Source organism: Trachurus trachurus (assembly GCF_905171665.1).
Source record: "Trachurus trachurus genome assembly, chromosome: 6".
NCBI lineage: Eukaryota > Metazoa > Chordata > Actinopteri > Carangiformes > Carangidae > Trachurus > Trachurus trachurus.
The window spans coordinates 31,988,280-31,999,810 of record NC_139897.1 but is presented as its reverse complement, the minus strand read 5'-3'; the positions used below and the strand labels follow the sequence as shown (position 1 = coordinate 31,999,810).

The 11,531-nt window shown below is 39.9% G+C and overlaps 1 protein-coding gene across 1 annotated transcript; it reads right to left on the bottom strand.

Annotated features, from left to right (window-relative positions):
- Nucleotides 1-4,899: 4,899 nt before the first annotated feature.
- Nucleotides 4,900-9,601, bottom strand: pdcd2l (programmed cell death 2-like). The gene is made up of 3 exons (XM_083974416.1): nt 9,178-9,601; nt 6,865-7,189; nt 4,900-5,706 (listed from the first exon to the last, which is right to left on the bottom strand). Exons 1-3 carry the CDS (start codon nt 9,572-9,574, stop codon nt 5,358-5,360), a joined length of 1,071 nt encoding a protein of 356 aa, XP_083830542.1. The 5' UTR covers nt 9,575-9,601; the 3' UTR covers nt 4,900-5,357.
- Between the last annotated feature and the right edge of the window lie 1,930 nt (nt 9,602-11,531).

Below are 11,531 nucleotides of genomic sequence, written 5' to 3'. Positions count from 1 at the left end.
CTCCTCCTCCTCCTCCTCCTCCTCCTCCTCCTCCTCCTTTCTTCTCATCTTTCTTCTTTTTTCTCCTTGCCCTCCTTCTCCTTTTTTCTCCTCTGTCTTTTCTTCTTTTCTATTTTCTAACCCCTTCTCATCCTCTCCTTCTCCTTCTACTTTTTCTCCTCCTCTTTTATCTTCTCCTTCTTTTTCTTGTTTCTTATTCTCCTCCTTTTTCTACCCCTTTCTCCTCCTCCTTTTTCTTTCTCCTTTTTCTTCTCCTTCTTTCTTCTTCTCCTCCTCCTTTTTCTTTCCCTTCTCCTCATCTTCTTTCCTTTCTCCTCCTTCTCTTTCCTCTTCTTTTTCTTCTCCTCCTTCTCTTTCTCCACCTCCTCCCTTTTCTTTCCCTTCTCCTCCTCTTCTTATTTTCTCCTTCTTCTTTTTCCACAACTCCTCCTCTTCTTCTCCTCCTTCTCTCCCTCCTCCTCCTCCTTTGTCTTCTATTGTTTGCTGTTTGGACAAAGACGGTCGAACTCATCTCCAAGTGCCTGGAAAAAAAAAAAAGACAAAAAAAACAAAAACAAACAAACCAAAAACGAACCAATCAGCAGCCAGGACGGGTCCACTCAGGCTCCGCCCATCAGGGTCATTACGTCACGTCTCCGTCGCCGTCTCAGGAATCTTCGACTTCGACTCGTACCTCACGACAGAAACCAAAGAGTTTTTTTCTGTTTGTTTCTTTTTTTTTTTTTTAGATTTTCTCGACAAATTGGACAAAAAGAAAAACGACAACGAAGGGCTGAAAATCACAAAAAAACTTAAAAAAAAAAAACTTTGACGTTGACACAATCAGGACGTTAAACAACATAAAATCATCCTGTTGATATTTCATCGGCCAGTTCATTCAGAAGAAATCTATTTTTGATACTTTGGATCAAGTCCATGTGAAAAAAACATAAAAACGTCCTTCAGCTCATCATTTACATTTATGTTTTGTTTGTTTTTATAGCTGGTTTTACTCTGTTTACATTTTTCTTTCTTCCGCTGAGTTTTTGTTGTTATTATAATTATAATTATTATTATTTCTGCTGTTCAACCTGGACTGAGTTGGTGTGAGTGAGTGTCATTATTAATGTATCACAAAGGTTGAAGTAAAAACAAAAACAAACGTCTGAGCTGTGTGTTTGATGAAAATAACAACTAGAAATTGTATTTCCTGAAGGAAATGCGTGTGAATGCTGAAAGCAGCTGAGCGCCATTGCTGAATTAGCAAACGCAATTGACAAATAGTGCAAGTAGTGATCAACATGCAAAGGTACGACCAAGGGAGGAATCGAACCCACAAGCTCATGGTCAGTAGACATTTAGAATCATCAGCCCAGTGATCTAACCACTTGACTACAGTTGCATTCAATGAGAGGCAGATGAAAGAAACCCCTGTATAAGTAGTCTACTTGCCAACAATGAGTACCCGGAAATGTTGAGTACCCCAAAGTTTTATGTTAGAAATAGATAGTATGGGTCCCCAGTATTCAGAAACCGCCGGATGCTAACTTATATATATTGGGCAATTAGCATAACCGACATAATTAGCATAAATTAGCATAATTGCCTATATGGGCAATATTTCAACAAAATTGACTTGGCTGATCTGGGCAATATTGGAGTGGTTTTAGGGGTTATTGATGATGCTGGATCCATTTCTGACATTTTCAAAATTCTAAATGGCTGTCTTAACCGGAAGTGACCCGATTTTAACCGCCAGTGGGCCGATTTTGATGGATTTCAAAATCTGGTCATCGGTTTAGACAGCCATTTAGAATTTTGAAAATGTCAGAAATGGATTCATCATCATCAATAACCCCTAAAACCACTCCAATATTGCCCAGATCAGCCAAGTCAATTTTGTTGAAATATTGCCCATATAGGCAATTATGCTAACTTATGCTAATTATGTCAATTATGCTAATTGCCCAATATATATAAGTTGGCATCCGGCAGTTTCTGAATGCTGGGGACCCATAGCCTACTATCTATTTCTAACATAAAACTTTGGGGTACTCAACATTTCCGGGTACTCATTGTTGGCAAGTAGACTAAAGAGGCTCACTGACTTCTGCTTAAAAAAAGACAGAAAGAAAAGTGTAGATAGAAAGAGGTAAAGATAAAAGGTGGTGGGGGCATATGCATTATCAAGGTTGCTCGTGCATCACATAATATGCAGAGTTTCTCACTGCCATGAATTATAGACTGTGGAATGAATGATAGCTGAATGGTAGAAGGTTTTCAATGAGTCTCTTAACGAATGCCTGTAGCTAATTGAAAGCTGGGGAGGGGAGGTGAATTCTGCCTGTGACGTCCACTAGTGGGCAGCGCAGGACAAGAAATGATGGATACAAATCATTCAAGACTTTTGCTTTGTCTCTGCTGCTTTCTTGGTTTTCACAGTTCCAGTGCATTTAAATCTTAAAGTAGGGGTATAAACAAGAAACATGTTAACACAAACCAAGATAGAAAGAGGTAAAGATGAAAGGTGCATTTGAGAAGATTTGAAAATAAGCCAGACCAAGTGGTATTAGTTAAAGCTCAAAGAGGCTGACACACTAACAAGACTGCTCAGGCGGGATTCGAACCAGCTACCTTAACCACTGGACTATAGCAATACCTAAGGATACTGGAGGCTGAGACTTGGATGAATGATGAATTATTCACACTAATAATAATAGTGAGACGAGACCGAGGTGTCAAAGGAAAAATAACTTTAATTCCAGTAACGATGAACTGTTTAGTTTTAAGGCACAATAAGGAGCAGCGTCATGTGATCACAGAGAAACCAACTCTGTTGTTCAGAGCTTCTTCAGATTTGGCTCCAACAACTCCAAGACGACATTTCACACAAATTATTCAAATTATTTTATATGATTCTGTAGAAACAGGATTTTTTAAATGTGAATTTTTTATAATTCATGGGTCATGTGACGTCTAATTTGTCCAATAAGAAACAAAACTGTAGAAAGACCGACACCATCAAACACCAGAGAGACGTCTCTACAACATCTGTTGAATCTTCGTGTTTTGTTTTGTTTTTCCATTGTGTTCAGTTCAGTTTGGTGGGAGAGTTTGCTCCAAACTTTGGGTCTCGTGCTGTTTCCAGGCCTTTTTTTTTTTTTTTTGTAACTTTTCCAGGCTCTATGGACTAAAAGTCTGGTTTTAACCTTTAAAATCACTGTTTTGGAAATGATTCAAATTTTCCGAACAGGATTTGACCTGAGACTTTAGGTGTGACGTCTAATTTATCCAACAAGAAACACGACTGTAGCCGGATTTCAGAAGAGACGTCGCTAAAGCATCTGATGACATCATGAATTACCTTCATGTTTTGTTTTTTGTTTTTTCCCCCATGTTCAGTTCAGTTTGGTGTGAAAGTTTTCTCCAAACTTTTGTTCTTGTGCTGTTTCCAGGCTCCAAGGACTAAAACTCTGGTTTAATTAGTTTAGATCTTAAAAGTTTAGGTCTTAAAAAGTGGAACCAGCCTCTAAAAATCTTTCTCAACTCATTCATCCTCACAAAAATCAGTTTCAGAAATGATTCAAATTTTACAAACAGGATTTTAAATGTGAATTTTTATAATTTATGGGTCATGTGATGTCTAATTTGTCCAATAAGAAGCAAACCTGTGGCAGAATTTCAGAAACAAGACGCCACAAAACATGTTGAATCTTCATATTTTGTTTTGTTTTTCCATGTGTTCAGTTCAGTTTGCTGTGAATGTTTTCTCCACTAGGTGTCGTGCTGTTTCCAGGTTCCAAGGACTAAAACTCTGGTTTAATTCGTTTAGATTTGAGTCTAAAATCTTCCTCACCTCACTCATCCTCAGTGTGAGTAACACCTTGATCAGAAAAAATGACCTGATGAACCTTTTAAATCACAGTTTGGAGTTATGATTATACGACATATGTCATGTTTTTAAGCCTCAACTCAAGACTTCACACAACAATTAAGACTAAATTTCACACAAATGGTTCAAATTTTATATGATTCTGTTTAACAGGATTTGACCTGAGAGACTCTGGTTTAAATGTCAATTTTTTTATAATTTATCATGTGACGTCTCATTTGTCCAATAAGAAACAAACCTGTAGCAGAATTTCAGAAACAAGACGTCTGATGTTGAATCTTCATGTTTTGTTTCCAGGCTCCAAGGACTAAAAATCAGGTTGAATTAGTCCAGATATGAGTCTAAATAACATGAACCAACCTCTAAAAATCTTCCTCAACTCTCTCATGATCACAAAAATTAACCGATGAACCTTTTAAATCACAGAATTATGATTATAATATATGATATAAATATTAGGGCTGTCAAACGATTAATTTTTCTAATCGCGATTAATCGCATTTTTTCCATAGTTAACTCGCGATTAATCTCTATTAAAAATATTATATATGGCGCTTTGGACTTTCAACACTCCAAAGTGTTATAACCTCTAGACAAACTACTTTTAGACCAGACCTAGTAGGCCTAGTGCCTAATCATAACACATGATGCATGAAACTCACACAGAATTGAAACGAATTGCATCCAGTGGAAATTGCCCGTTACTTTGCTACACCTCTGCCTGGCCACGTGCATTTGTTTACAACAAAGCCGTCAAAAAATCAATGGATGGAGCTGTGGATATATGTTAGACTGTGTATATTTGTGTAGCAACCAACTTGAAGGTGCCTTACCGCCACCTACTGGACTGGAGGTCCCACACTCCAGTCCTCCAGTCCAGCAGACAGATGACAAAATGGGCCGCGATTAACCGCGATTAAAAAATTTAATCGCGTTCATTTTTTTAATTAATCGCATCGCGATTAACGCGTTAACTCTGACAGCCCTAATAAATATACATATAAATATACATATATATACACACTATATCATATGTTTGACACAAGAATTAAGACTACATTTTACACAAATGGCTTAAATTTTATATGATTTGATTTGACCTGAGAGGCAGAGACTGTAGTTTAAATGTGAATTTATAATTTATGAGTTGTGTGACGTTTAATTCGTCCAATAAGAAACAAACTGTAGCAGGATTTCAGAAAGACCGATGCAACCCAACACCAGAGAGACGTCTCTCAAACATCTGATGTTGTGTTATCTTAATGTTTTGTTTTGGTTTTCCCATCGGTTCAGTTCAGTTCAGTTTGGTGTGACAGTTTTCTCCAAACTTTAAGTCTCGTGCTGTTTCCAGGCTCCAAGGAACTAAAACTCTGGTTTAGTTCATCAGATTTCAGTTCAACAACACCTCCTCCTCCTCCTTCTCTGCTTCCAAAGTCTCAGGTGGGAAACATGTGAAGCCACGCCCACCGATGATGTCATGATGATGTCATTTGAACAGCTGCTGGTCCGGGTCGCCCTGCACCAAGCAGAACTCCTGCAGCGCCGACCGCGACCCGGCCGTCCAGCAGCTGTTCATACAGGTGTAGACCAGAACCGTCCCGAACTCCAGCTGCTGCTCCTCCTCCTCCTCCTCGGTTCCTCCTCCTCCTCCGTCTTCTCCTCCTCCTCCGTCCTCCTTCCTCCTCCTCTTCCTCCTCTGCAGCTGACTGACCAGCGCCGGCATCAGCTGCAGCTCGAAGGCGCGCGCTCCTCCGCAGGCGCCGCACGCCGGCACCGCCCGCGCCATGTCGGCCGGCGGCTCGGAGATGAAGCGCGGGTTGCCGTGGTGACAGTACCTGTGTACCACAGTAGGGATGTCACAGTTATAGACGGTTTATTGTCGGAAGAATTAACCACGGTATTAACGATCATCATGATTATTATGAATGTGTAAAATCAAATATAGTCAAAACTAGAGCTGCAACTAACGATTATTTTCTAATATTTTATAATCTTCAGATTCCTTCTTTTAAACCTAAAATGTTAGGAAAATACACTCCCGAGTTAAATTTGCCTTTAAGAGAGTAACTATTAATATAGGACCAATAATTAATCCTCCAGGGGAAGTGATTGAAATACTAAAGTCATTAAAAAAAAAATCCTAATTACGAATGACAGGCTAACATTTAAATTCAGTATTGCATTAAGTAAATGGACCAGTATCTGTGCATTTACAGAGATAATCTTTGTGTGACGGTATTTAGGAATCTTTACGCTTCATAATACCAGGATTAAAGCAGAAGTAAGCAGAATATTTGTGTTAATATAAGTCTTAAATAGTTCTATCTTCCGACAGCAATCACTTACATAGAGTGTTTGGACCGAAACACGGGTCTGTCAGTCACTCTGCTCTGCTCTGAGCCGAGGAGACAACTTTTCTTGTATCCTACAGTTTTTATCCAATGAGGAGAGAGAACGGCATGCAGGGCTGTGTGTGCAGCCAAGGAACGCCGTGAATGTGGCGACGTAGGGACGAGGACTGTTATGGTGCGTTCAAGGAAACTCGTATTTTTCCGACCGTGAAGTTGTACCAGTTCGATCTGGTACGAGTTCACCGGTCAGAAGTTACGAGTGGCCGTTATAGTGACTTTCACCGGTAAAACAGGTCGGAAAAACACGAGTGGGTTGCCTGGAACGCTACAAAGTCGTAAGTTGTGACTTGAAGCTGTAATTTACGGTTTCAAAAGCCTGCCTGGAACGCAGCATTAGCCAAAACAACCGGATCGCTTACTTCTGCTTTAACTCTTAACTATTAACTGTTGTGGGTCACCACACACTATCCCTTTAAGTAAATGGACCAGTATCTGTGCATTTACTTGTACTTTGGCGCTATCTGCCGATACGGTTCAGAGATAATCTTTGTTGAAGAGTGACGGTATTTAGGAATCTTTACGCTATTAATACCATGATTAACTGTGTAACCAGGTAACCATGGTGACGTGACGTGTCCGTACCTGAGGACTTGCCGCGGACACAGAGACAGCTGCTTCATGAACCTGGAGAACACCTGGTCTCCGTGTCTCGCTCGGCTCTTCTCGTACTTCTCCTCCTCTCCTCCTCCTCCCGTCGTCATGGCCACCGCCCCCTCCCGGCTCTCGTAGTCCCTCAGCAGCTCCTTCACGTGCTCCTCCTCCTCCTCCTCCTCCTCCGCCGCCGCCGATCGCAGGTCCGACTCCTCCGCCACGCTGATGAAGAACGGACAGAAGACCGGAACGTCCTCGGACCGACCCAGGCTGAGGTCCTGGAGGCGGCTGCTGACGTCCGGCTCCACGGGACGCTCTGAGGGAGGAACCAAACCTCATTTAGCTGAGAGGGTTATGTCATTAAAGGGATAGTTCAACGTTTTTTTTTTTGCAATTCGCCTATTGCTATAATCCATATAGGGTAGTATTTTTGGAGCAATGAAAGTTTATTCCAAAAATACCCTGAGGTACCGAAACAGCCCCTCTTATAAAAGTGTAAAAAAAGATATGAAGTTATCTATTTTACATATTTTTTTTTATAAATGTATGTCCTGTTTGTCAGAAAAAAACATGATTAGTTTCAATGAGAAAAACACGAAATATGCAATATTTTCTAAAAAAAAGAATGGAGGTGCAAAGTGAAATATCTGGGACGAGGTTATTACAGTCTTGACTCGCTCTCATTACAAAAATAATAATGCATCAAAATCAATGTTGTTATCAGTGATTGGCCTAGTCAATGCTGTAATAACCTCATCCCAAATATTTCACTTTGCACCACATTTTTTGGGAGAATATTGCGTATTTTGTGTTTTTCTCACTGAAAAAAAATCACGGGCATAAAAAATAATAATAAAAAAAAACGCTTAATATTTATGACAAGTTGTTAAAAAGATTTGATGTGGTGAAAGTGACAAAAATAACATTTCTATTGCACTTTTATGAGAGGGACCTCATCCCAAATATTCCACTTTGCACAGGGGTTCTACTGGAAAAAAGGGCATAATACATTAACAACAACAATAACTCTAATCTATGGTCTGGTCTGAGGTTGTTGAAAAGATATGAGGTTAAGTGAAAGTTTTTATTACACTTTAAAAAAATTTTTTTTTTAGAATAAACTCTCATTGCTCCAAAAATATTAGGCTAATGCATCGAAATCATACACAAAGGTCAATTACTGACATAGAGTCAAGGATTTAATGTTCTACTTTGTCACCTTTTTTTTTTATTTTTTGAAAATGTTGCATATTTTGTTTTTCTCATTGAAAAAAACAGGGGCATGAAAAATAAAGAACTTTATATCCATGATTTGATATAGTGAAAGTGAAAAAAGAGAGAGAAAATATATAGGCTATTACATGTTTCGACTAGACCCTAGGGTTCATGTACAGACTGAGCACTGGCTGTTGCACCAAAGACACATTGTAATGTTGGATTTATGTTGTGAATGAAGTTAGGAGGTAGTTTGTTTGTTTTTCTTTAAATGTGACCTTTGAGGGTAACATTTATGCTTTTTTTTGTAAATGTATGTTTTTAGTATTTTGTTATTATTTGTGTGAAACCTTGGACGTCATGGGACGCAAGACAAATTTCAGAGTGATCTGACAATACTTTACTTTATTTGTTTATTTGGGTGGGACAGTGCACATCAATGTACATATAAAAACATGTAAATGTGCCGGATTATAGCAGCAATGCTCATTTCCATCCGGAGTCCCAAAACATAAAAACAGTACAGTGACAGGATAACACAGTTATATAAGCGACATGACAATGCAGACAACAAGATAAAAAACAGGTCAGATAATCAGGCCAGTAGTGGAATCTAAACAGTTTGAGAGATAAAGTGCAAAGTGCAAAAGTGCTGGGCCAAAGTGACAGGTGCTAGAGTGCAGGAGTGCATGGGTACCAAGTTGTATTGCACGGTGCCCTTAAGTGCACATCAGTTTAAATGCCAGGTGTATTGCATCAGATATTACCACATATTATAGCAACTAAATATTTTATCCATATTCACGTTTTTGTTGCCCGGTCTCACTCAGACACTGCAGGTATTACACAACCGCATCCTGACTAATTACTGCACACGAACCAGCCATAAACATTCGCACATAGTAACTATACCTCCATTATTTCAGACATACACAACACAAACATTCGCAATAAAGTGTAATCTTATCTTAATCTTACCTTCCACCTCCACCTGGACCTGTGTTTCCTTCTTCACTGCCCCTCCCCACCCACACCCACCCTCCTCCTCCTCCTCCTCCTCCTCCTCCTCCTCCTCCTCCTCCTCCTCGCCCCAGTCCTCAGCGGTGCTGCACCAGTCTGTAGCCGACAGAGGAGGCTCCTGAGGCGGATCGGGCTGAGCCGCCGCCTCGGTCTCCAGCCCCTGGGAGCGGAGCACCGTCCATCCCGCCGAGGAGCCGCTGCAGTCCGGCGCGAGGCAGGCGAACAGGTGCAGGTTCCGGTGGTAGGGGCTCGCGCCCAGGGGGCAGTACACCTGAGCCACGAGGACCAGCGGGGCTGTTGCGCAGCGACCGCAGCGCGTGCAGGGCGGCGCGAGCCCCGGTAACCAGTCCGGCTGCCCCCCCACTTTGTTGGTGAGGAAAGAGGAGCGGTGTCTCCTCGGGTCCAGCTCCCCGTCACACACACCGATCAGGTTCGATTCCCCGGTGCCGCCGCCGGGTGAAGCCATGGTCGCTCACATGTGTCGGTGCAGAGCCAGAGGTCCGTCACCAAAATACCTCCGCCCCCACAGACAGGACAGCGGGGAGTGAATGTCTTATAAATAAAATACAACCACACGACTGCACACATGCCTTAGAGATATAATGTATGAACATGTTTCAGGTATTAAAATACACTTTTAAATGCAACATGGTGGTTAAAATAATGTAAAGTTAAGTTTTTACACGTCTGTGAACGAGGAAGAGAAAGGTTCCGACCGGAAACTTTTTTTTTTTCAATGAGCTTTATTGAAAACATTGTACATACAAACGGATGTACAGAGAACATCAAACAAAACTCACCGCTAAAATACATTTTTCCATTAAAATAATAAGGTTGATAATAAAAGTTATGTTGGCTTTTTCCTTGTTTTTTTTACAGGTCAGGGGCCCAAACAGTAGGTAGCCTACATTCCTCCAAAACAAAATAAAATCACCATCAACATTGATAGCAACAAAATTACAAATATCACTCCATAGTTTTTCACGTGTGATTAAAAAACTAAACCTGACAGTTAGTTGGGAGGTTAAGCCCAAAAAATAGGCCTTTGACTTCAAGTCATGATGCAAAGGTCCCCTTTGGCATGGAAGTACCTTAGGGTCATACAAATAAATCTATCCAAAGACACAAGTGAGATCACACTTTGTATCCGAAATAAACACGTTTTTAAAATGCCTTTTTTTAATTGAGCAAACGCATGTTAAAAGCACATTCCATTTAGAATGTCCATATAAACTCAGGCAGATCCCCTAATGCCTTCAGCTCCTGGATGTTATCTACAGCTTCTGAGACAACATGCAGCTGCTTGTGTGACAGGATATTGGGTTTTATTAATGTATAAAAACATTAATAAAACTATACTGATACTGATTTGTTGAACATCAGACGGAGTGCAACAAATATAGCCTACAAGTAGTTAAATAATACGATGTAATTCATATCACAGTAGTGTCAGGAAAGACCAATTAGCCAAATATTGTGTTGGTCAAAATATAGGCCTACCTAGAACTAGTTACTGCTTGTGTATGTTGATTTAAAAAAGTTGAATTTACATGTATGACCCATTCTGGGTCATATTATACGTCAACTTAAGGTCAAAGGAAAAATGTTTTTACTGTTCTCAAATGTAAAAATGGGTCACATTGGACCCTCTACATTATTTAAGGCTTATATAACCTGATACTGAAAACATTTTACATTGTGCTCCTAAAGTAAACTAACAAATTTTAGTGTAGAGCGCCCTTAATAAGCAATGTTTAGCTTTTATATACATATAGGGAAGTTTAGGTTCGCAGCTCCCACATAAAGCATATGATTAGGACTGACTTATTTCACCAGCGCAGTATAGCTGGCTAAGATCCTCTCTTAGAGTAATGCTGAGAAACTGGTAAACTTCATTATTTTGGTAGATTTTTACTTTTGTGAATGCTTGTTAATGCTCATCTTATCAATCTCATGATGTTACAGTATCTTTATTTCTTATTTCAAATTAGCCGTAATGGAATGTCTTGACTGGACTTGATGCTTCTTATGTCAGTCCACCCTACAGATTGAAAGGCATTAGATCCCTGTTCATCATTCAAATTGAGAAACAATCCTGAAATATTGCAATCATGTCACAAATAAGCTGTAGATAACATCCAGGAGCTGAAAACATTGTAGTTTATATGGACATTCTAAATGGAATGTGCTTTTAACATGCGTTTTCTCAATTAAAAAAAGGCATTTTAAAAACGTGTTTATTTCGGATACAAAGTGTGATCTCACTTGTGTCTTTGGATAGATTTATTTGTATGACCCTAAGGTACTTCCATGCCAAAGGGGACCTTTGCATCATGACTTGAAGTCAAAAGTCGCTTAACCTCCCTACTAAGTTCTTGCATTTATTCATAATCTCTTGTTCGACAACACATTCACTGTAAAAC

Excerpts from the sequence above, each read along its gene's own strand:
- pdcd2l (XM_083974416.1), bottom strand. The coding sequence starts at position 9,574 with ATGGCTTCACCCGGCGGCGGCACCGGGGAATCGAACCTGATCGGTGTG. Across the intron at positions 7,190-9,177 it reads CAGCACCGCTGAGGACTGGG|AGCGTCCCGTGGAGCCGGAC; the intron begins GCGAGGAGGAGG and ends TTCCTCCCTCAG. Across the intron at positions 5,707-6,864 it reads TGTCCGCGGCAAGTCCTCAG|GTACTGTCACCACGGCAACC; the intron begins GTACGGACACGT and ends TGTGGTACACAG.